This window comes from Suillus bovinus, assembly GCF_016758785.1.
Source record: "Suillus bovinus strain UH-Sbo-P2 chromosome Unknown EDB93scaffold_30, whole genome shotgun sequence".
Taxonomy (NCBI): domain Eukaryota; kingdom Fungi; phylum Basidiomycota; class Agaricomycetes; order Boletales; family Suillaceae; genus Suillus; species Suillus bovinus.
This window is the reverse complement of record NW_024542086.1, coordinates 214,296-235,021: the sequence shown is the minus strand read 5'-3', so window position 1 is coordinate 235,021 and position 20,726 is coordinate 214,296. Positions and strand designations below refer to the sequence as shown.

The 20,726-nt window shown below is 48.9% G+C and overlaps 8 protein-coding genes across 8 annotated transcripts; 4 read left to right on the top strand and 4 right to left on the bottom strand.

Annotated features, from left to right (window-relative positions):
- Nucleotides 1-26: 26 nt before the first annotated feature.
- On the bottom strand, nucleotides 27-1,373 carry EDB93DRAFT_1148134 (uncharacterized protein). Its single transcript, XM_041449556.1, has 5 exons — nucleotides 741-1,373; nucleotides 562-687; nucleotides 383-510; nucleotides 185-334; nucleotides 27-132 (listed from the first exon to the last, which is right to left on the bottom strand). Exons 1-5 carry the CDS (start codon nucleotides 1,227-1,229, stop codon nucleotides 99-101), a joined length of 927 nt encoding a protein of 308 aa, XP_041307444.1. The 5' UTR covers nucleotides 1,230-1,373; the 3' UTR covers nucleotides 27-98.
- A 1,291-nt stretch (nucleotides 1,374-2,664) lies between these two features.
- On the bottom strand, nucleotides 2,665-3,862 carry EDB93DRAFT_1250719 (WD40-repeat-containing domain protein; the record flags this gene model as incomplete). Its single annotated transcript, XM_041453050.1, has 5 exons — nucleotides 2,665-2,738; nucleotides 2,795-2,800; nucleotides 2,868-3,226; nucleotides 3,281-3,547; nucleotides 3,609-3,862. 5 exons carry the CDS (start codon nucleotides 3,860-3,862, stop codon nucleotides 2,665-2,667), a joined length of 960 nt encoding a protein of 319 aa, XP_041307443.1.
- An 806-nt stretch (nucleotides 3,863-4,668) lies between these two features.
- EDB93DRAFT_1148115 (sulfate transporter family-domain-containing protein) lies at nucleotides 4,669-7,935 on the top strand. Its single transcript, XM_041449555.1, has 10 exons — nucleotides 4,669-5,161; nucleotides 5,228-5,282; nucleotides 5,345-5,427; nucleotides 5,478-5,540; nucleotides 5,589-5,881; nucleotides 5,931-6,082; nucleotides 6,140-6,394; nucleotides 6,446-7,247; nucleotides 7,307-7,388; nucleotides 7,446-7,935. Exons 1-10 carry the CDS (start codon nucleotides 5,045-5,047, stop codon nucleotides 7,785-7,787), a joined length of 2,244 nt encoding a protein of 747 aa, XP_041307442.1. The 5' UTR covers nucleotides 4,669-5,044; the 3' UTR covers nucleotides 7,788-7,935.
- Nucleotides 7,936-8,121: 186 nt separating this feature from the next.
- EDB93DRAFT_1284601 (transcriptional regulator TACO1-like protein) lies at nucleotides 8,122-9,346 on the top strand (the record flags this gene model as incomplete). Its single annotated transcript, XM_041454485.1, has 8 exons — nucleotides 8,122-8,163; nucleotides 8,241-8,312; nucleotides 8,371-8,392; nucleotides 8,444-8,550; nucleotides 8,604-8,680; nucleotides 8,735-8,800; nucleotides 8,852-9,017; nucleotides 9,066-9,346. The coding sequence occupies 8 exons, from the start codon at nucleotides 8,122-8,124 to the stop codon at nucleotides 9,303-9,305; spliced, it is 792 nt and encodes a 263-aa protein (XP_041307441.1). The 3' UTR covers nucleotides 9,306-9,346.
- Nucleotides 9,092-11,652, bottom strand: EDB93DRAFT_457287 (uncharacterized protein). Its single transcript, XM_041456442.1, has one exon. It carries the CDS (start codon nucleotides 11,554-11,556, stop codon nucleotides 9,388-9,390), a length of 2,169 nt encoding a protein of 722 aa, XP_041307440.1. The 5' UTR covers nucleotides 11,557-11,652; the 3' UTR covers nucleotides 9,092-9,387.
- A 1,030-nt stretch (nucleotides 11,653-12,682) lies between these two features.
- On the bottom strand, nucleotides 12,683-15,132 carry EDB93DRAFT_1085701 (NYN domain-containing protein; the record flags this gene model as incomplete). The annotated part of the gene is made up of 5 exons (XM_041445929.1): nucleotides 12,683-13,310; nucleotides 13,767-14,009; nucleotides 14,235-14,757; nucleotides 14,809-15,036; nucleotides 15,093-15,132. 5 exons carry the CDS (start codon nucleotides 15,130-15,132, stop codon nucleotides 12,683-12,685), a joined length of 1,662 nt encoding a protein of 553 aa, XP_041307439.1.
- A 604-nt stretch (nucleotides 15,133-15,736) lies between these two features.
- EDB93DRAFT_457362 (uncharacterized protein) lies at nucleotides 15,737-17,850 on the top strand. The gene is made up of 4 exons (XM_041456443.1): nucleotides 15,737-15,751; nucleotides 15,801-15,805; nucleotides 15,862-17,658; nucleotides 17,712-17,850. Exons 3-4 carry the CDS (start codon nucleotides 16,078-16,080, stop codon nucleotides 17,745-17,747), a joined length of 1,617 nt encoding a protein of 538 aa, XP_041307438.1. The 5' UTR covers nucleotides 15,737-15,751; nucleotides 15,801-15,805; nucleotides 15,862-16,077; the 3' UTR covers nucleotides 17,748-17,850.
- Nucleotides 17,851-18,147: 297 nt separating this feature from the next.
- Nucleotides 18,148-20,333, top strand: EDB93DRAFT_1085903 (uncharacterized protein; the record flags this gene model as incomplete). The annotated part of the gene is made up of 7 exons (XM_041445940.1): nucleotides 18,148-18,714; nucleotides 18,773-18,901; nucleotides 18,953-19,031; nucleotides 19,089-19,230; nucleotides 19,279-19,831; nucleotides 19,881-20,146; nucleotides 20,198-20,333. 7 exons carry the CDS (start codon nucleotides 18,148-18,150, stop codon nucleotides 20,331-20,333), a joined length of 1,872 nt encoding a protein of 623 aa, XP_041307437.1.
- Nucleotides 20,334-20,726: the final 393 nt, after the last annotated feature.

The following is a 20,726-nucleotide window of genomic DNA, read 5'->3' as shown; positions in this document are numbered from 1 at the left end:
AATGTTCTAGACCACACCTACATCATGTGGAGAGATAAGATAAGATAACAGTGGCGATTGCTTTCATAATACGTTGTAGATACATAGAATAAATTCATCTACCATGCGGTATATCCACCGTCGACAATGATGCTAGGAATTATTAACATGAATGTTCACATCTCGAACAAAAAATTCAACGCACTTGCTTCCCGTGCAAAAGCTCGATGCGTCAGATGCCAGCCACGTCACAACTCCACGCAGTTCATGAGGCTTGCCAAGTCTGTTCATGAAGCTTTCTTCTGACCATATAGTCTGGAATTCCGGTTGCGCAGAAATTGCTGCTGTCGTCATGCTGCAAAATTATGCATCAGAGTGTTTTGGAACACAACACAGAACGTACGGTGTCTCGATATAACCTGGTGACAGTGAGTTCACCCTGATGTTTTTTTGTGCAAGTTCACATGCCATAACGCGGGCCATGTTTATCACCGCAGCCTTGCTAGTATTGTACGGAAGTGCTGGCGTGCGCTACGAGCATAGTCAAGGGCACGTAAGCAAGAAGAGCTGAACTATACTTACCTTCAGAGCAACACTGCCAGCGACGGAGCCCATGAGGATAATGCTTCCTGGTGTCTGGAACCGGTGCATTTGCCTTGCAGCAGCTTGAGCACTGAAGAATACTCCTTTGAGGTTTACAGCGTAAACCTCTCACGAAGTTGAGCTATGTTGTTGGGATCAAATACAAAACGTCGACACACCTCTTCGAGCTCTTCTTCTGTAAACTCCAAGCAAGACTTCAGGGCTCCAGAAATGCCTGCCACTGCGACGCAAATATCCATCCTCCCTTCCTCTGTTGCAATTTCTTCTACCGTTTTGAGCAGCTTTTTCTGATCGCGAACGTCATTGGTCACATATTTGAGTCTTCCTGCACCCTCAAGTTTTTCTACGCTCTGGCGAGCGGCGTTCCAATCTTCACCTGGATTCTCCGGGAGATCTAAACAATATACTACGCGCGAACCCGCCGTAGAGAGCGCCAATGCAGCCTCGAGTCCGAGACCACGGTTGCCTCCGGTGACAATCGCAACCCGGTCTGTTAATGAAAAATCTCCCAAGCTCTCTCTTCGGATTACGGGCGTAGATGCCGTAGAGTGCAAGGAGGCTAACCTGACTCTGCTCTTGTAGATAGATGATATCTGTGAGCGCCGCAAGAATGCTAGGCTGGAGCAGCTGGTGATGGGGTTCAGCATGTTAGGTGTCACTTATCGTGGATATGGCAGGATCAAATGAGCCATCGCTCAAATATTATAGGCGAGCAATAGCGCCAGTCTATTACAGCATTGGTAGTGTGATCTAGACTTCAAGTCACATGGTTTCTGGAGGGCTTGGCTGCCTTGGCAGCTGTTTGAGCGGAGTTGGATTCAGAAGTCAACGACTGATCGGCTCTCGGAAACGTCCGAAGTACTAAGTTGCACAGCACTCAACATGTGATCGACTTGATGCTCCTGCTCTTGAACTACCATGGCTTCCGCGTATTCTTTTCACGGTGTTGTTGATATTAAGAATGCTACTCCGTATGCATTGGAGCTAAGAAAGAGATGAATGGGTTGGTTCGTTGATCCAGCATGGTGAGCGGAGCAGGCCAAGTCGCATCCTTAGCTGCATCTGTCATATCATTAACGCTATGTAAATTCACGCGCATATTCACCCTCACCACGCGCGTGCGAAGCAATATTGGAGACCCGACGTACACCAATTTCATTGACACACTTGGGGAAGTTGCTCAGGCTCACGTCAATCTTTCGATCTCATCCGTCATACCTCCAATATCGACGATGTTGTAGACTTCCGCTTCTATCCTCACCATCTCCAGGACATAACAGCCTGCCTCTAGCACGCATTCCTGTCCCCGCGGAACATTTTAGTACACGAATTCATTGAGATGATGTTAGACGCTCTGCCTGGTGATTACGGTAAGCAAGAATGGAAATCAAAGTGAGAAATGAGACAGAATTGTATTTTAGTTTGGTTGAAACAAGCAGAGCAGGCTCCTCCAGGCGCGCCCGAGTAGACCCCATTGAATATTAAAATATGAAAGCTTCAAGCTAGTCTCGCTCAGATAACCAACTACTACGATATCTAATATCTGAGTCTTGCTGATGCGGCAGCCCGCCAGAGTAGAGCACAGGCACACGATATATTGATAGAGCTCTCCAATGAGCCGTGACCCTTTTGTATGACCATATCTCTGTTGGAGCATGCCAAAGGCTCCACCCGATGGGAAAATCTACGAAGGCAGTCAACGTGGACAAGGAAGGAGAGGCTTATTCTAGACGAACTGAGGAAGACCAGGTTACCAACCATGGGGATCTCTTCAAGCAAGTCGCCTGGTCGCATAAGTTGTTAGCGCGCCGGCCGGAAGTTAATTGTCCAACCACCTATGAGTACTCCCGACCCGGGTATGCATCCCAATGGAAGCATGATTGAGAACTGGTTGTATTTTCATGCAAGACTGTCGAATGAAGATAGTCATGCAGATGGAAAACAGTATGATATGATTGAATTGTAAACTTCTTGACATTACATGATGTATCCCCTTGCTCGATCAACGAACATTTCCACAAACTAATCGACAATGTATGACTTAAAGATGTTAGATGGTGTGTGCCTCCTTCCCAGTCTCTCCTAACCACCATTAGCACTACCTTGCCACAAGCCGTATGCCTTCCCGGGTGTTGTCTGCCAGAGTCGGATTGTACCTGCGACATCACACCTGTCAATATTGTCCAAACCACTTCGTTCAAACAAGTCTTACCATCCTCTGAAAAGTAACGTAATTGACGCCTAATCAGATAAGAATACTTGCAGTTAGGAGGAAGAAAACGCACCGCTGCCGCTTGCATATACTTCACCGTCAGGGCTAAACTCGACGCAGTGGACAGGCCCGTGATGCCCCTTCAAGATCTCCCGCTCCTCCCCGTCCATTCCATGGACCCTGACCCACTCGTCACCAAGATTGCCTGTGACAAAGCGGTCTTGAAGGATAGGATGAACGGATGCAGATGATGGTGAGTATGCTAGGTTGAGACTATGTGTCGGAGTACCACTAGGTAAAGCAGGTATGAATGCGACAGTTTTTCCGGATGTCACAACCAGACGCTTGGTTTGCGGCGATAGTTCCATCGAAGTTATGGGATTAGGGAATGTTATAGTTGTTGTAAGTTTCCGTGTTCGCAGATCCCACCATCTGCACAATATCATCGTCAGTGGGGTTCTGTTATGGTTAGTCATTACAACAAACTTGATGATACCATCATCTCCAGCCGATACACCGGTATGTTCTCCAACCCAAACTACACTCTTCACAGTTCCATCATGCGATGGTAGGCCAACATCGCCAAGGAAGTCTGCCTCCGCGTCTGGCCGTGCAAGGTCAAATATTCTGACTTTCTTTTCTTGACCTCCAGTGAGAAGGTGAGAGCACGCCGGAGAGATTGCCACAGTTCGAACGATATGATTGTGAGGGAATGAGTGCAACACGTCTCCTGAATATGTGTCCCATATTTTTCTTGGTTTTAATATATTTAGCAAGGAAGGAGCCAAGGTGGCAATTGGGGCGGCAGACTCACGCAGTAAAGTCAGCGCTTCCTGATGCCGCTCGCGAAGCATCCGGAGAGAGCTTTGTACTCCATACTGCACCCTTGTGACCCAAAAATGTGCCTATCCAGTCACCGGTCCATTCCCTAAGCATCGGGTTGCCATCTTTGCAGCTGGATACAAGAAGATAGGTGCCATCGTCTTGGAGTGGTGAAAAAGAAAGGTGAGTTACTGGACGGGTATGACCTGGTGCCACGAGAGGCACAGGCTTTGGGTGAATAGACATTAAAAGATACCGTTACTGACAGGTTCGTGATATCTGTTCGTGATACAGGCGCACTGCGCTCTGGTCTTGACAACGACGAGAGTATGTACAACACAGTGGCCCTGGACCTGAGCGCAAAACAGTTGCTACACGTGACCAATTTACGGCAGAGGACTTGTTTTTAACGTTGTTTAGTTGAACTCACACTACTCAGGCTTTCGCAAATCACAAAGAGTCGTTCAGGTTAATCCCCTGGAATCGATCATCAATATCATAATATATGATATAGCCAGGACGCAATACACTTGGCCAATTAGCCTGTATGTCGCCATCGATGGTGAGTCTGTCAATACTTGCCAAGCAAGCCCTGAGAGGAACATAGCAATGTTGTCACCCCTTTCGCGTGCATACGCGAACTTGCTTGCTACTGGCAGATGTTTGAAGTTAGTACCTGTACTAGGTCCACGTTATAACTGCTTGCGTTTCCAGGGACAACTTCCAGGAAAGGCTTTCTTGAAGAGTATCACTCGTGTGTGAATACTGTTGCAGTGTCATCGCCGTTCTCCACACGAGTCCCACGCTGTTCCGGACGCTGCCCATATGTTGTCGGCCTCATTACTCAGTCGTCGCTGGTGATTTCATTTGCCAGACTGAAAGACACGGTTTGCCGCGGACTCACGGCGTACGATGGCTGCGGAGTCACCTGCATCCAGGTTATATTCGATAGCACCACTGTCTATTGACGCATTCATAATATATCGTTTATTTGGATAAGTGATGAGAAAGAAACTGTAATGAGAATAGATGATGAATTTCAACTCAGCATGTGCATGTGCATGTGGGTCCCCTGGATCTGCCACTTAAAAAGTAATCATCGTCAATTCGACCATCAATGGCGTGCTCAGTCGACATCGGCTCAGACGCTCAGTGGTATTATGATTCACAGAAAAGACACATGCTAGCGCATCAACTTAAATTGGACTACTACATCTATAAAATGGACACCCTCCAACGAGTTAACCCGTTTTGCTCGGGTCACCAGTGGCCATTCATCACGGAAAGCCGGACAAATTTGGAGCAAGTACTGCATTGATTAAAGCCGCCCATTCTGCTGCATTTGTCCGTACTAAGTGCTAAGCACTCGGCTACCCATAATACCCATCTACCCAAGATTACCTCTCATTCCCGCCACCGAGTTCGATCATGCTTTCGACAGCAAAGCGTATTGGCAATAGAATTATCGGAAATCCCGACCAGACAGTAACCACAATCTCCTCCGAGACCTATTTCAAGGGCATTGTAAAGGATCCAAGTCATAAGGTAAGAAATCCATATACTTTTTTCTTTCTTCAGCCTGAGCGTTCGATTTGGATTGTCTTGTTCTAGGCGGCGAGTTACTTGGCCAGTCTTTTCCCGATTCTTGGATGGATATCCCGATACAGTGAGACACTTTATTATTCCTTCAAGTTGTGACAAGCTTGTGCTAATTGTATACGTTCTCAGATTTGGGATGGCTTACTGGTGACCTTATTGCTGGTCTTACCGTAGGAATTGTGCTAGTGCCACAGGGAATGTCATATGCAATAGTAATCATCTGTCTTAAATCTTGTTCTCGTTGATTGACAAGTCTTCGTAGCTTGCATCGCTTCCTGCACAGTACGGTCTGTATTCATCCTTCATTGGCGTTCTTACGTATTGCGTACGTGCATGCTACTTTGGATAATCACAGTACTAAATTGCCTCGTAGTTCTTTGCGACTTCGAAAGATGTCTCTATCGGACCAGTAGCAGTTATGTCGCAAACCGTGGCTCAAATCATCATTGCTGTAGATGACCAGTACCCTGGTAAATGGAGTGGCCCACTGATAGCCACCACAATAGCTTTTGTCTGTGGATTTATCGTACTTGGGATTGGTCTCTTGCGTCTCGGCTGGATTGTCGAGTTCATACCCATACCAGCAGTCAGCGGATATATGACTGGATCTGCGATCAATATAGTTGCAGGTCAGGTTCCTGCCCTTATGGGTATCACCGGGTTCAGGTAAGCGGTGCCATTTTGAGCAAAACGCATTTTGTGACATATTTCATAGTACTCGAGCTGCCACGTACAAAGTTATTATCAATACTCTCAAGGCACTCCCCCATACGAAACTAGATGCCGCCTTTGGTCTCACAGGCCTTTTTTCGCTCTACGCAATTCGTATCGCTTGTAATCAATTATCCAAACGATATCCTAGACGAGGTAAGCTGTGGTCTGCGTAGTCTTCTTATGACGAAACTCTTATGGTATCTTGTCTAGCCCGACTTTTCTTTTTCATTTCAGTTACAAGGAATGCTTTTGTGGTAATAGTGTTGACCATAGCATCTTGGCTGTACTGCCGACACCGTAGAACTGCCTCCGGTAAATATCCGATTGCCATTCTACAAACTGTTCCCGCAGGGTTCCAAGATGTGGGCCTCCCTGTTATCAACAGCGAGCTCGTCAAAGCCCTTGGGCCACAGATTCCTGTCGCTACCATTATTCTCGTTCTTGAGCACATCGCCATTGCCAGATGTAAGCCACTGATTATCTGACTGTCATGCCCTTTTGACACACTACTTGTAGCATTTGGACGGATAAACGGATATAAAATCAATCCCAACCAAGAGCTCATCGCTATCGGCGTCACGAATACGCTCGGCACTATATTCCATGCATATCCCGCTACAGGGTCATTTTCCCGTTCTGCTTTGAAGTCGAAGTCAGGCGTGCGAACTCCTTTGGCTGGTGTTGTCACTGCGATAGTTGTCATTGTTGCCCTCTATGGCCTTACCCCAGCCTTTTACTGGATCCCTAGCGCTGGGCTTTCAGCAGTCATTATTCACGCGGTCGCTGATCTTGTCGCATCACCTTCCCAAGCATACTCTTACTGGCGCGTTTCTCCCCTCGAGTTTATCATTTGGTTGGCCGCAGTCCTGGTCACTGTCTTTTCGACTATTGAGGACGGCATCTACACCTCCATCTCCGCATCATTTGTCTTACTTCTGATCCGCATTGCACACCCCAGGGGATATTTCCTTGGGAAAGTTACTCTCACAAGTGACTCGACTGAGTCACGAGAAGTCTTCGTTCCGTTGCCCAAGGATGGCGTAACAAATCCATATGTCAAAGTTGACCCTACCACTCCGGGCGTGATCGTTTACCGCTTCGAAGAAAGCTACCTATACACCAACTGCGCTATCATCAACTCCGTCATTGTCGATTACGTGAAGGAGAATATGAGACGTGGGATTGACTTCAGCACGATAAAAATGGCCGATCGTCCCTGGAACGATCCCGGACCAACTCGTGGCAACTTTCAGACTGCAGAGGCAACCAATAATGAAAAACCTGTTCTTCATGCCATTGTGTTAGACTTCTCCGGAGTGTAAGACATCTAACCTCGGTCTTCTTTTTCGAATAAACTGACTCGTATCTTATTTCTAGGTCTCATATCGACACCACGGCTGTCCAAGCTCTCATAGACACGCGGACTGAGGTCCAGAGATGGGCAGACCGTCCTGTAGAGGTCAATCACGGTGTTTATCCCACTGCGCTACCTAGCTAATGTGATGCAACATTATAGTTCCATTTTGCTACCATCCTGTCACCCTGGATCCGCCGTTCTCTCATAGCCGCAGGTTTCGGCATCGGTACCCCAGCAGTCGAGTACTCTATAGAAATCGCACCTGTTGTACCCTACCGTGGCGGTCGCCGCGAGAAATGGTGGGAAGATGCCTCCAGCCCAGGCATTGAAGATATCGAGACCCACAGCGAGTCTCTTCCTCCTACTTCAGGAACAGTGCCCATTGTTCCCATAGAAACCCCATTCTTCCATTTCGATCTCACTAGCGCTGTCCGCGCTGCGGAGGCTGGTGTAGAGAAATCTGGCGAGAGAGCTGAAACTCCACCGGCGAAATATATCTGATTAGTTTAAGTTGAACAGTCTTAAGATTGTGTAACTACACGGAAGGGCACTCACTTGCAATATGTACAGTCACGCGGTATGCACTAGTATATTAAGACCTTGTAATCTAGATATTCTATGCCGATGAGCATCACGACGTTTATTGGAAGGGCTGTTGTGACCTGGCGCGTGACTTGAAGTTGAAAGCTAAGTAAGTTGGGATACAGCTGTTGCCGTCGACGCATTAGGCGAAGTAGTACGTGATTGGCACAGACGGTAGCTCAGAGAGCTTCCGTTAACTGAACACTACTTGAATTTGCTGGATGCTCCGCTCAAGGCTACCGACTGCCTGGACATGGGCATCATATACACGGTCGTTTTCCAAGAGTTCAACACTGTACTCAGGTCATAATAAAGTCAGATCCACTCTCAACTCTTGGCCTTTAGAAAACTCATAGTACCCAACGCGTCTAGTGGTCCAAAATAAAGCAACGAAAAGGTGCAGAAGATGCCAAGAAATCTATCTTGTATGGTAAAGCCGCCAGCGTAAGCCTCCTCCGTTGCATGTCTTCCTAATGGACGCGCTACATGCGTTTGCTAATAGGACATTCTTGCTGCCGCCAGGAGTACGTTTATTCCACGCACATCCTATTCAATAACTTAGGCCACGCATTTAGATGGCGGGTCACCGGTCATAGAAGAGAACGCTATGTTAGCCACAGCCGTCCGACGCGCAAAAGATGCCGGTGTCCCGAAAGAGAACATTGAGAATGCTTTGCTCAAGGTACGTACTACAAAGACTTACCGTCCGCTGTCGCGCCTCACTGGGTCCTACAGGCGTTCAAAAGGAAGAACGATAATGGTCAAGCTGTCACTTATGAAGCCATGATGCACGGTTCTGTGGGCATCATCATGTAAGTGCCTCCCTTAGCTCTTCGATCGCATTCAGTAGCCGAACCAGCAGGAAGAGAATGTAGGACTGATAATATCAACCGCACCATCAGTAATGTGAGGGAAGTGCTCAACCGTCATGGGTTCGTCCAGCCCCTCTTTTTCATTATCGTCTCTCTTCAATACCATTACAGTGCTCGACAGGCTCCGGTCAAATTCATGTTCCATCAGCGAGGATACCTCAAAATTGCTCTTGACCCAAACGATATAGAAGACCTATTCAACGCAGCAGAGTCGACTCAATGTGCCTTTGATTTCGATGAATGGGAAGACGACTCCAGTGGTACTCGCGGAATAAAGGTATGCCCTCAAATTTTGTTTCCAAAAACTGAATTTATCGAGTCTTAGCTGGCATGTTCTCCCGACGAGTTGTTCAAGTTGGAAGACGGACTTCGTCAGTACATCCAGCAGAATGCCAATGCTGAAATACTTGTCAGGGAGGTTAGATGGGCCCCACTGGAAGAACAAGGAAGCACAGACGATGAAAAAGAAAGTGTCTCAAATCTCGTCGAAGCTTTAGAAGAGGACGAGGATGTCACCTGTGTGTCGACTTCCCTGGAATACAGCTCTCTTCTCGGAAACGCTTGATTTATAATACATATATTCATACAGCAGATAATGACAAGATGAAGATAAAGCTCTGTAATGCCAGGAGACAGCACAGACCAAACTAACAAGAGCGCTTACCACTTAGCACATCAGGATGGAGGCTCACCCACGCATGCCCACTATTTCCTCCACATTGCACAACACCAGCTTCTACTGCTTGATCAAAATATTCTGCCAGACTGGACGCCCCAGCTTTAGAATATATCTCGGGTCCAATCACTAGGCCCACTGTTGAAGGAAAGGGCTTCACCAGCCCATTCTTGTGGATCTTAGACAGGCAGTTGATGAGTGGCTGGAAGCAAGGCGGGATTGATACAACTGGTGGAGGGCTAGGGTTCAGTGCAGCCAATTTGGTGGTCTCCTGCGGGGCTGTGGATGACGGCAGTGTCGGAGCTGTGGATGTGGATGAAGTTGGGCCACAAGAAGTATTATTCTGTGGTGTAAGGGGGTTGTTACTACTTGAAGGAGCCGATGACTTTGGTGCATCAAGTTCCTGCCTGAACCTTGAGTGCAGCGTTACCCATGAGTTGCTTCGAGTGGTCCCCCCACCAAACTCGATTAAAGAAGCTTCTTTTGCTAGCAAAGCATAGTCCGCGAATTTCGTTGCGCGCGCGCGTTTGTATACATCCTTGTCAACCCGAACTAAGTCATTAGCAATGTCGGACCTTGATGGATTCGGGATTCCTTTCGACCTCGCCAGCAGAAGTTGATTGATCAGCGGAAGGAATACCGGGGGTGTAAGGTGTCGAATTTTATCCTCGACAGACTCGAAGTCGATAGCAGGTGCTTGACACCCTGAGGATTTGTCTTTGTTATTAGTGACAACAGACGTTGCTTGTTGTGATCCCATCTTAACGTTGGAATCGGAGGCGATCGAAGATGCAGATGATCTCAATGAAGATGGTGTCGATGGTGTCGATGGCGACGGTGCCGACGATGACGTCGGAGATATAGGAATTGCGGGAGGTTCGTGGGTGGGGGGAGAATCATTGGCAAGAGTAGAGTTCACATTGTAAGCATTACCCATAGTGTGGTGCGATTCGGTGGAGTTCGCAACCTGTGCGTGCGAGGGATCATTGGCCTTATTTAAAAGTAGGCTGATGATTGAGACTTCCGCAAGCTCGTCGGTACTGTTGTTGTAACCTCCATCTCTGTTACTGTATCCAAGCGCATCCTTGATTGCCGCTTTGTCCGACATAACGATGTGATTATCCAACATGGCCGAGGTAGGATCAACGTTCGCTGATTGTGACAAGGGCACTACAGAATGCACAGAGTTCTGGGGTGTTTTTCCGTACGAGACGGGGGTGCCTCCCGAGATGATACGGGTCTGAGAGGGAGAGCCAAGAGCAGCGCTCTGCGGATCTAAATTATACGGGATGGCAGGAAATGGAGATAGTGGAGCGTTCCTCAAGCCCGTGGTAGGGGTTAAGTCAGGCTCTACAATGCTATGGTTGTGTTCTGGTCCTGAGCTCGCGTTGGGGGCTATGGCGAAGGGATCGTGACTCGCATCCTGATTTTCATCAGCTATGCTGGTGAAATCGTCTGTAGGACTGTTGTCTGAAAGTTCTGAAAGTGCATCACTCGTTTTGAGAGAGTGATCTAAGCCCCGGTCAAGGTCTGGGAGAGTCTGCGTCGACTTTGTCGCAGATCTAGCCCGCGACGCTACGGACCCGAATTTAAAAAGTACAGGCGTCGTAGGGATTGTGCTGCCAGCCTTCTTTGGTGTGCACGAGGATGCAGGCTGAGCAGCATGACCTAAGTCCGCATTCCTTTCCATCATTGATGGCTGCTGTTGCTTTACTGCAATATCATGTTGTATATTGGTAGGCGGTGTGGGGACGGAGGAAGAAATGAGGGTGATAACAGGATCTTCATTCAAATCTCTGATTTGCCGCGACAGCCGCTCGACGATATCCTCATCAAGATTACGATAAGGTTGCCGTATCGGTGAGGTGCCGGCTTCTGCGTCCTTTCCAAGAATAGCATAATTCCAGTCCACTACGACAGAAGCCTGAGACTCCAAGCTCTGTGGAATATTTGGCGCCGGAGGTACGATGAGAACGACATTATACTGTCGAAGGCGGAGGGTTGATACGGCATAGGCATAATCTCGGTCACCGGCTATCAGGATAATGGTGGCAGGCGGAGGATGGTCGTTGGCAAATGCAAGCATATCCACTAGTAGCAAACGAAAGTTTATGATGCATATAGTGCATGGTACAGACATTAATCATAGAATACACACCGAGAATCATCTTATCCACAACGTCTTTCCTGCCGTTGTGGGGACAGTCAGTCATGGACACCCCAGAGGACTGGAGGTCGGAGCGAAATCCCACAGACTTGGAGGACTGCGAGGATACGTCAAGGTATGCTTTGAATGATGTAACATATCCGAAGACATGAGCAATTCGTCGAATGCCATTTACAATGGCATGTCCTTGGGAATTCAAGGGAGGGCTACAATTTTCTGACAGAGGATATACCATGAACTATCAGAGGCGACTATGCGTAAAAACTCACCATAATCCCAGAAAATGGCGACCTTTTTATGGTTTGACATGAAACTCGCATTGGCGAAGGGGGGTATAAGTCGTGTACTACGCAGTCCCTCAATTCGTACTCACTGGCAAGCCTCGAGGAGTCGAGGTGCCGTAAGTCATACCACTGCTTCTATTTCGGGGGCGGTATCTTTGCACCGCTCCCACTGGGCAGTGCAGCTCGCTCGACGCTAGTGAAAATCAGATGACCTGGGCCTCGCACGGGGAACGATGAATTTGTAAGTTTGGAGGTCTTCCGCCCTTCAAACTTCTATCCTCTCTCAAACCCCCTTATTCAGCATCTTGAGCGACTTGTGTGGGACTTCACGGTTTCCGTGTGGTATGTAGTAATTGAACTTGGACTGTGACACTGTGTTCTGATCCTTCATATGAATCAAGTTCCATCAGCGAACGCCGAAGATACCTCGCATTCCCTTTCGACATAGATGACATGTTGCCTGTTCAATACAATGGATTCGACTCAGTATTCGTTTGATTTCGATAAATGGGTCAATGGGGTGAGCTATGGTTTTCTCTTCCCGATAATTGCGCCCATCATTTTGTACCAAGTTGACACGCTCTCCTGACAAAATCCCAATTCTTAAATAGTGGTCAGAGATATTGCATGGGCGTCGCTATAAGAGCAATGAACCGCAAGGGTGGCGTCTCAAATCTCGTCGAGGGACGAGGACGTTATGTCAACTTCCTGTTAATGAAATACAACCATCTGCTAAGGGAATGCTTAATTCCCGATATATACTCATACAACAGATAATGAACTTGAACCGTAAAGCACATAGACAACAAACCAAACTAATACGAACGCTTTCCATTCAGCACATCAGGGTGAAGCCTTGCCCACGCGGAATCACCACTTCCTCCACATTCCACAACACCGGCGTGCAACGCTTGAGCTAGATATTCTTTTAGGCTGGACGTGCCAGCTTGAGAATATGCCGCGGGACCAAGCTCTTGGCCAAGTGCTGAACGAACGGGCTTGGGTACCCCATCATTACGAAATTTCGCCAGGCAGATGATGAGCGGCCGGAAGCAAAGCGGAATCGGCACAACTGCCCTGAAAGGCTCAGCTTTTGGGTTCAGTTTCAGTGGTTTGGTGGGACCTGGCGATTCAGTGCTTGGTGGTAGCGTAGCTGATGAAGATGAAGATGGAGTTGACGTCATATTATAAGGAATGTTGTCCTGTGGTGTAGGAGAGTTGTCATGGACAGTCGGTGGGGTGGATGATGACTGGGGTGTATCCAAGTCGATGTCCTGACTAAACAAATCCGGATGGAGTGCTATCCATGCGTCGCCCTCCCGCCCACCAAGCTGGATAAGAGACGCACTTTCTGCTAGTGCGGTGTATTGCGCGAACCTGGTCACTCCAGCGTTCAGATACACGTTCTTGTCATGCTGAAGCAAATCAATAGCAATCGGGGACCTTAATGGTCTCGTCTCCCCTTTTGATCTCGACAGCAAGAGCCGATTGATCAGGGGGAGGAATTTCGGAGGTGTATTGCGTCGAATCTTGTCTTCTATGGACTCAATAGGAGGCACTTGACATGCTGAAGGATTGTCTTTGTTATCACTGATAACAGATGTTGCTTCGATGTCAACGTTAGACGTGCTTACGTCAGAGCCGGAGACAGTCAGAGCCGGCGAAGACGGTGTCGACGGTGACAACTCTGACGACGACGACGAAGACATGGCGATTACAGAATGTGCAGGGGGAGAATCGAACATAGAGTTTGTGACGTCGACCGTGGTCCAAGGTGGACTGTCAGCCGAGGCGTCGAATTCGTTAGTACTGCTGTCGTCCGAGTCTCTGTCTTCGTCATCAATTCCAAAGGCATCCTCGAGCGCCGCTTTGTCCGACGCAACGGCATGACTATCCAACATGGCTGAGGTAAGGTCAATGTTCGTTGAATTTGGTGCAGTAATGCCATCATTTCGCCCCCGTGAGGATATCACAGGTGACAAGGGCACTGCAGTAGGCACAGCGTTCTGGGTTTTGCTGACGTATGGGACAGAGGTGCCCCCCGAGATGGTACGAGTGTGTGACGAAGAGGGGAGGGGAGCGTTCTTCGAACTTGCGTTGAACGTGACGGCGGGCGGTGGCGGAGGTGGAGGTGGGAATTTACTTGAGCCTGAGCCTGAGCCTGCACTGCTCTGATTGGATTCCAGACCGGTATGGGTTCTGGCAAAAGGATCTTGAGTCGCGTCGTGAATCTCGTTAGCGCAGCTAACGAAACTGTCCGCAAGACTTTCATTTGAAAGTGCTTTGTGCCCTTTGAGAAGGGGGCCTGAGCCTTGTTCGACGTCTGAGACATTGTGTGTCGATTGTGTCGCGGATCTAGCCCGCGACGCCACAGACTCGAATCTAGGACGTACAGGCGTCTCATGGATCATGCTAGCAACCTTCTTCGGCGTCAACGTCGAGGCAGGCTGAGTAGCATTATCCGAAGCTGTGTCTGAATTGTGTTCAAATACTGACGGCTGCAGCAGCTCTGCTGCACTGACACGCCGCGTGTGGGCCGATGATGTGGGGAGATTCGAAGAAAGAAGGGTGACAGCAGGATCTTCGTTCGAATCGCAAAACTCGCGTGATAACCGTTCTACGATATCTTCGTCGAGGTTGCGATAAGGTTGCCGTACAGGTGATATATCGGCTTCTGTGCGCTTTCCAAGAATAGCGAAATTCCAGTCCACCACGACAGAAGCCTGAGATTCCAGGCTCTGGGGAATATTTTGAGCTGGAGGTACGATGAGGACGACATTATACTGTCGAAGGCGGAGGGTTGATATGGCATAAGCGTAATCTCGGTCGCCGGCTATCAGAATAACGGTGGCAGGTGAAGGATTATCGACAGCAAATGCAATCATGTCCACTAGCAATAAAGTTCATAGTGCATACTATGGGCGCCTTGCGGAATACACACCGAGAATCATCTTGTCCACGACTTCTTTCCTGCCATTGTGGGGGCAGTCAATTATGGACACCCCAGAGGACTGAAGGTCGGAGCGAAACCCGATAGACTTCTGAGAGGACTGAGAGGACATGTCAAAGTATGCTTTGAACGACATCACATATCCAAAGACATGGGCAATTCGTCGAATGCCATTTACAATGGCATGTCCTTGGGAATTCAAGGGAGGACTACAATTCTCTGACGGAGGATAATATACCCATGAGCTATCAGAAGCGGTTAGATAGAAAGCTTACCATAGTCCCAGAAAATAGCGACCTTTCTATTGTTTGACATGAAACTTTCATTTGGGAGGGGAAATAAGTGAGGTGTCTCGTGAACTCAGGAGCCCTTAATTTGTACTGGACCACCATGCCGTTACCTTCCAATTTGGGGAGTTACTTTACGCTACACAGCCCAAGCTGCCAGTGCCATGAGCACAGTCACAAGGCATGAGTACTTACCTCAATGCTGCAAATGCCAAGCGATGTATGCCTACATCGAGGGTACTTGCTGCTGTGCCGCTGACTTGAAAATGGAGGAAAAGAAAGTCCGTCAGGTGCGCGCTGCGCATTTACGAGAAACAAACACCAAAAATATCAGTTTAGGGTCAAGTCCAGTGACCCACAGCCGTGCGAGTGGCGGCCTCGGCTCTGCCCCCTAGCAAGCGAATGTTCTCCTTCGGTTATATAAATAAAAGTGGAGAAACAGAGAGGAAAACACGCTGTAGAACATGCATGAGTAGGGAGCTACAAAGAGAGTATCCTGTGAAATGGTAATTTATCGACGATCTAGCTAATTCACCGTTGCGGACACGCATAGTCATGCAAGTACAGCATACCAGAAGGTTCCACAGCATCAGGTAATATCCTGGTTATCAGTGAAGAACCGGTGAAGGGATATCCCCAATTGCTAGGTCAGAACTTCAACTAATCCAAAGAGTGCACTACCTGATGCCAGGCTAGCCCAGGTAGGTCCAAGAATCGTACCATGATAAATAATGCGGCTGAGATGTGCGGAATTAAGCCAACACTGGATTTTTGCTTTGGTTTTCTTCCTACTTCGCGGTCACATGCCATCGACGCGTACGCGTAGATTCCCACGGTCTTTGTTGACCATTAACTTTGTTCATTACCACAACCGAGATACTCCCGCCAACGACCCTAACGACCAGCTCACTATCGAGCTCAACGTTTACGACAACGACAACATCAGGTGGTCAATCATATAATAGCGCTCACAATGAGCGCACAAATAAATTCCACAGCATCACCACAATCGCTCCTTTCACACTCGTCTGATCCTGTTCAATCATCCATCCGTCGCAATTCCGCCATGGGCTGGAGCAAGTCCTCTTCACCGATTGCAAGCACGGGCACGACGCCTCTTCGAATTGCAAAGCGTGATAGCTCTAAACCAGCCTTTCCTCTTGTCGCCCGTCGTTCCTCATCCAGTTACAGACATCTCAGAAATAACAATCTTGTTTCCAAATCTCCTTTCAAGTCTTCAATTCCAACACCATCCAGACCTTCTATTTCTCCAAATAGCAACATTCCTCTCCCTAAACCCCCGCAGCGTAGGGTCAGTGGCGAGAAGCGTCCCCGCCCCGACTCCATGCATGACCAAGCTGAAAACGAGCGTCCATTTGCCCTCAAGCGGGAGCGCCGTCAGTCGAAAGTCTACCAGGGACTCGTGGATAAGGAGCCTGTGACAAAGAGCCCCTTCAAACGCCCACCTGGCGCCCAGGAAGAAACTCCACCCCCAGTACCTTCCAAGTCCATCCCTGTCCCACCAATCCCAGAGCCTTCTGCTACTAAGACTGCAAATCCACCGAAGGCGATTACCCCCACTCGCCCATCGCTTGTTATCAAACGCCTTCATGGTCCTCGGGCTGCTGACCAGCCCTCTCTCGAACGCAGGCGCCAGAGACGAAAAACAGTAACATGGGATGAGCGTTGTGATGTCCTTGAATTTGACCGTGAGGAAGGGGAAAATGATATCTTCTATTCTGATGAAGATGACTATGGCACCCCTGATCCTGATCACCGCAATCAGGCGCCCGCAATATTTGGCTCACTTCCTTCTGAGCTCTTAGAGTTAGTAGACCTTCCTCCGAGTCTCCCGTCACATGTCAGTCCGCCAGCCGTCCGGCTGGATGGCGATGTCATGGAATTGGACTGTGAGGAAGGTCGGGATGATACCTTCCACTCTGAAGAAGATGACTATCGCAGCCCTGGTCACAGCGAGCAGCCAGCAACACTATTCGATCCAATTCCCTCTACGCTCTTGGAGTTCGTAGGCTCCCCTCAGAACCCCCCTTCACCCATTGTTCCTCCAGCCGCCCGTCGGGAGTCACCTGCCCCATGTCAAGGCTCCCCACTCTGCGAGTCCGCGAGCTCGCCTAACCTTTCCATTGATGGCAGCGCAGGACGCGCCCCTAGGACTCGCATCAGCAGAGAGGATATTCATACACGTCTCATGCGCAAACGCAGCTCGGATAGTCCTACGACGTTGGGTAGTGCATCTCAGCAAGACGCAGATGCACAACCCTCAAAACAAACCGAGTCTCGTGGCAACAATGTTGCCAATGTAGAGGTTGAAGAAGATGAAGAGCAGGAGGAACACACCGAGCCCATGTCGGTGATGATGGATATTAGTGCCGAGTTTGCAACTCTTCAAGCTACAGAGCGAAGCTCCCCAAGGGGCCCAACCCAACTTCTCTCTCAACCGCCTGAGAGCATCCTTTCATCTCCTGACACGACGTGTGACTTTGATCTTAGTGCGGGTCTTGGTGACTCCGTGAGCTCAGTGCAGCTTGGCGAGGTGTGCTCCGCTCTTGGCAAGGTCATGCAGATGCGCCTCACGCGCAAGCACAGTGCAGACAATCCTTTGGTGATGGGTGGTGCGGTTGACCAAGTTGCTGACACACAGCCTGCCCAACAAGTCGCGTCCTGTGACTCTTTCCAAGATGACAGCATAATCAGTGATGCAGAGACCGAAGAAGATAAAGAACAACATAAACGCGTCGAGTCGATGTCGGTGATGACGGATATTAGCGCCGAGCTTGCAACTATTCAAACTGCAGAGAAGTGCACGCTTAATTCTGCGGCTGTTACACTAAGTCAGCAGGGATCCCCGAATCCTGCCGTCACAAGGAGCTCCCTCGACCTTCTTCCACCACCATCTACGAACATTAGTCTGCCTGTTGATGCGAGTTTCGAGCTTAACAGCAGCCTCGGCCTTGGTCCAGGTCTCGGCGATTCTGTGAACTCCGTCCAGTTCAGCGAGATGCGCTCGGCACTCGACAGACTCATGGATGATGTCAAAGGCACCGCAAGTGGGAGCCCAAGCCCGAGAAGGCCCACGCACATGCGCATCGAGTCTGTCACTGAAGGCATCAAAGCAGGGCAATTCGACAACAGCTTTGGTACGGGCGACGATTCTATGCGCACGGAGACGGACTTTGATGCATCGATGTCCATGGACAGCCATGTAGTACAGCCGCGGGCAGCACCATTACAGCGCGCAGCGACAGACTCGATAGTGTACACTGCCCCAGCGTTCAACAGCCCCGTAGCAGCAGAGGAGCAACCGTCGCAGACGAAGCATGCGATACGTGAGAGAGAGGAGCTCATACTTCAGAAACGTCGGGCGGCACGAAGACGAGATGATGATGAATCGTTGGGATATTATACCCCACCCCGTGCAGCGCCCGCTGCCAGACCTTCACGTCGGCGGAGTCAGAGTACTGGTGACGCTGGCGCCCCAGCAAAACGTGATATGCTTCTTGACCTCAGTATCTCCGACAGCGAGGGCGACCTTTTAGCTGACAGCATCTCGAAAGAGTTGAAGAAACTTGATCCTGAACATAGGAAAGGGGTGAGTTCATTGGTTTTTTGTTGCATGTTAATGGGGACTCACGTCGATCTTTGTACAGAAATATCGTATTCGGGAGCATGAGGCAATTTTTGCGTCTGCCGATACCGAACAGGTTTCTCATATGTCACTTGCCGGTGACGTGAATGGTGGAAAGGCATGGAAGGCCGTCCGACGACCATCGGATATGGTAATTGATTGCTTACCTCTTCTGCTATTGATTCTAACTTCAATGTTCTAGAATGAATATTCCAAACAAATCAAGGAATACAGGTCAATGGAAAAGCCCGGGAAAGCGCATGGCAAGGTGTTTGTCAGAGGTTGGTGAAATCATACCACCCTTGAAAGCTATCGCTCACAAGATTATTGATGTACAGTCGTTGGCGTTCGTGGCTTGCAAGTGCCTATACCTCAGCAAGCTACAGCTCTCACATGTACTTTGAACAACGGAATACATTTTGTCACTACTCCAGAAACCCGTCTATCCAAAGATTCGCGCATTGACCAAGAGTTTGAGCTGTAAGTCTGTCGCTATCGATGTTGTAGATCGTGCTAATCCCGTGATAGTATCGAGCACAACAAGCTGGAGTTCACTCTCACCCTCAAAGTGCGTCGTGATGCACACATCGCCGCTCAATCGCAGGCTCTTGTGCCACCGCCTGCACCACGTGTGCAGCCCCCGGCATCCGCACTCAAGTCTAGGGGTGGCATGCTTAGCTTCTTCTCATCATCACCTAAAAAGCAACCTCGTGCAACTCCACCCCCTCCACCTGTCCCTCCGCATAAACTCCCAGATAATCTCGCGCGGTATCTCAAACAAGATGGAACCCTAGCACGTGCATTGATTTCGTTCAAAGATGTGGCTGCGAGATGCGATACCCGGCTATTCGAGACTAGCTATCCACTAATCGGACAGCGCATCGAAGCTTCAGGGGGCCCAACTACCATGGAGTTGGGAGAGATCGTATTGCAGATGTTTAGACTTCCGCCTCTACCTGGTGTTTTGAGCAATCAGCTTCCACAGAGTCTTGAAGACTGTCATCGGGGTTTAAGACATGTCGCCTGGCATAAAGTTACGTACTTTGAGGGTACGCTGACGCAGCACGGGGGAGATTGCATGGTACGCAATTTTTTACCACCTCATGAACGGTCACTTAATTTTACTGCAGACATGGCGGCGACGACGTCTTCGAGTGATTGGTGCGAATCTTGTTGCATTTAACGATGTCACCAAGAAGGCAACGGCCACTATTAACCTCAAGAAAGCCATCGCAGTTGAGGACAACCAAGATACGCGTACAGGCGCTCTCAGTCCTGCTCGGTCAGTAAATGATTACGACGGGATGTTCACTGTCGAGCGTTCCTTCCGTCTCATATTTCCTGGAAACCAAGAAATATTTTTCTTTGCGGACACGGATGATGAGAAGGCAAAGTGGTACGTTCAATTTCGTTCATGCACGCCAATCCAGCTTACACATCTTTCCAGGCTTGATGTATTCCGTGCGCTTGTCGGACACATCCCACCGAATCCATTATGGGCAGAGTTAATATGGCAACGACAACAAGAGATGGCGAAACAGCCCTCTACACAAATGTCTTCTATGAAGACAAGTCCCCGATAGTATTTCCCTTTTATTCTGGCATATTTCGTCTAGCGTAGTTCTCGTTTGTCATCTTGTTCGTCATCTCGGTTTTCTTTCTGTTTTTTTCCCCTTTTCTTGCGATTTTGTTTTCTGTATTATGCTACAATAAAGTCGTAGTCAGTCGCAATTGCATGCATATGCTTTCTATGTAACAGTAATTTATGCACATAAAGTATAGACATATAGTCTTGCTTCTTGGACTCGGCTCGTGTGTTACATTGGTGCACTGTGAACTAACGCCCTCAAACGTACATACTATCCTGGTCGCCGGCCAGGACGGCCCTGATTGTGACAAGGGATGATCGACGGGCACACTTGCATACAGTTCGTGATGTTGCGGAAATGCTAAGTATGTTGTGCATGTCGATTTTC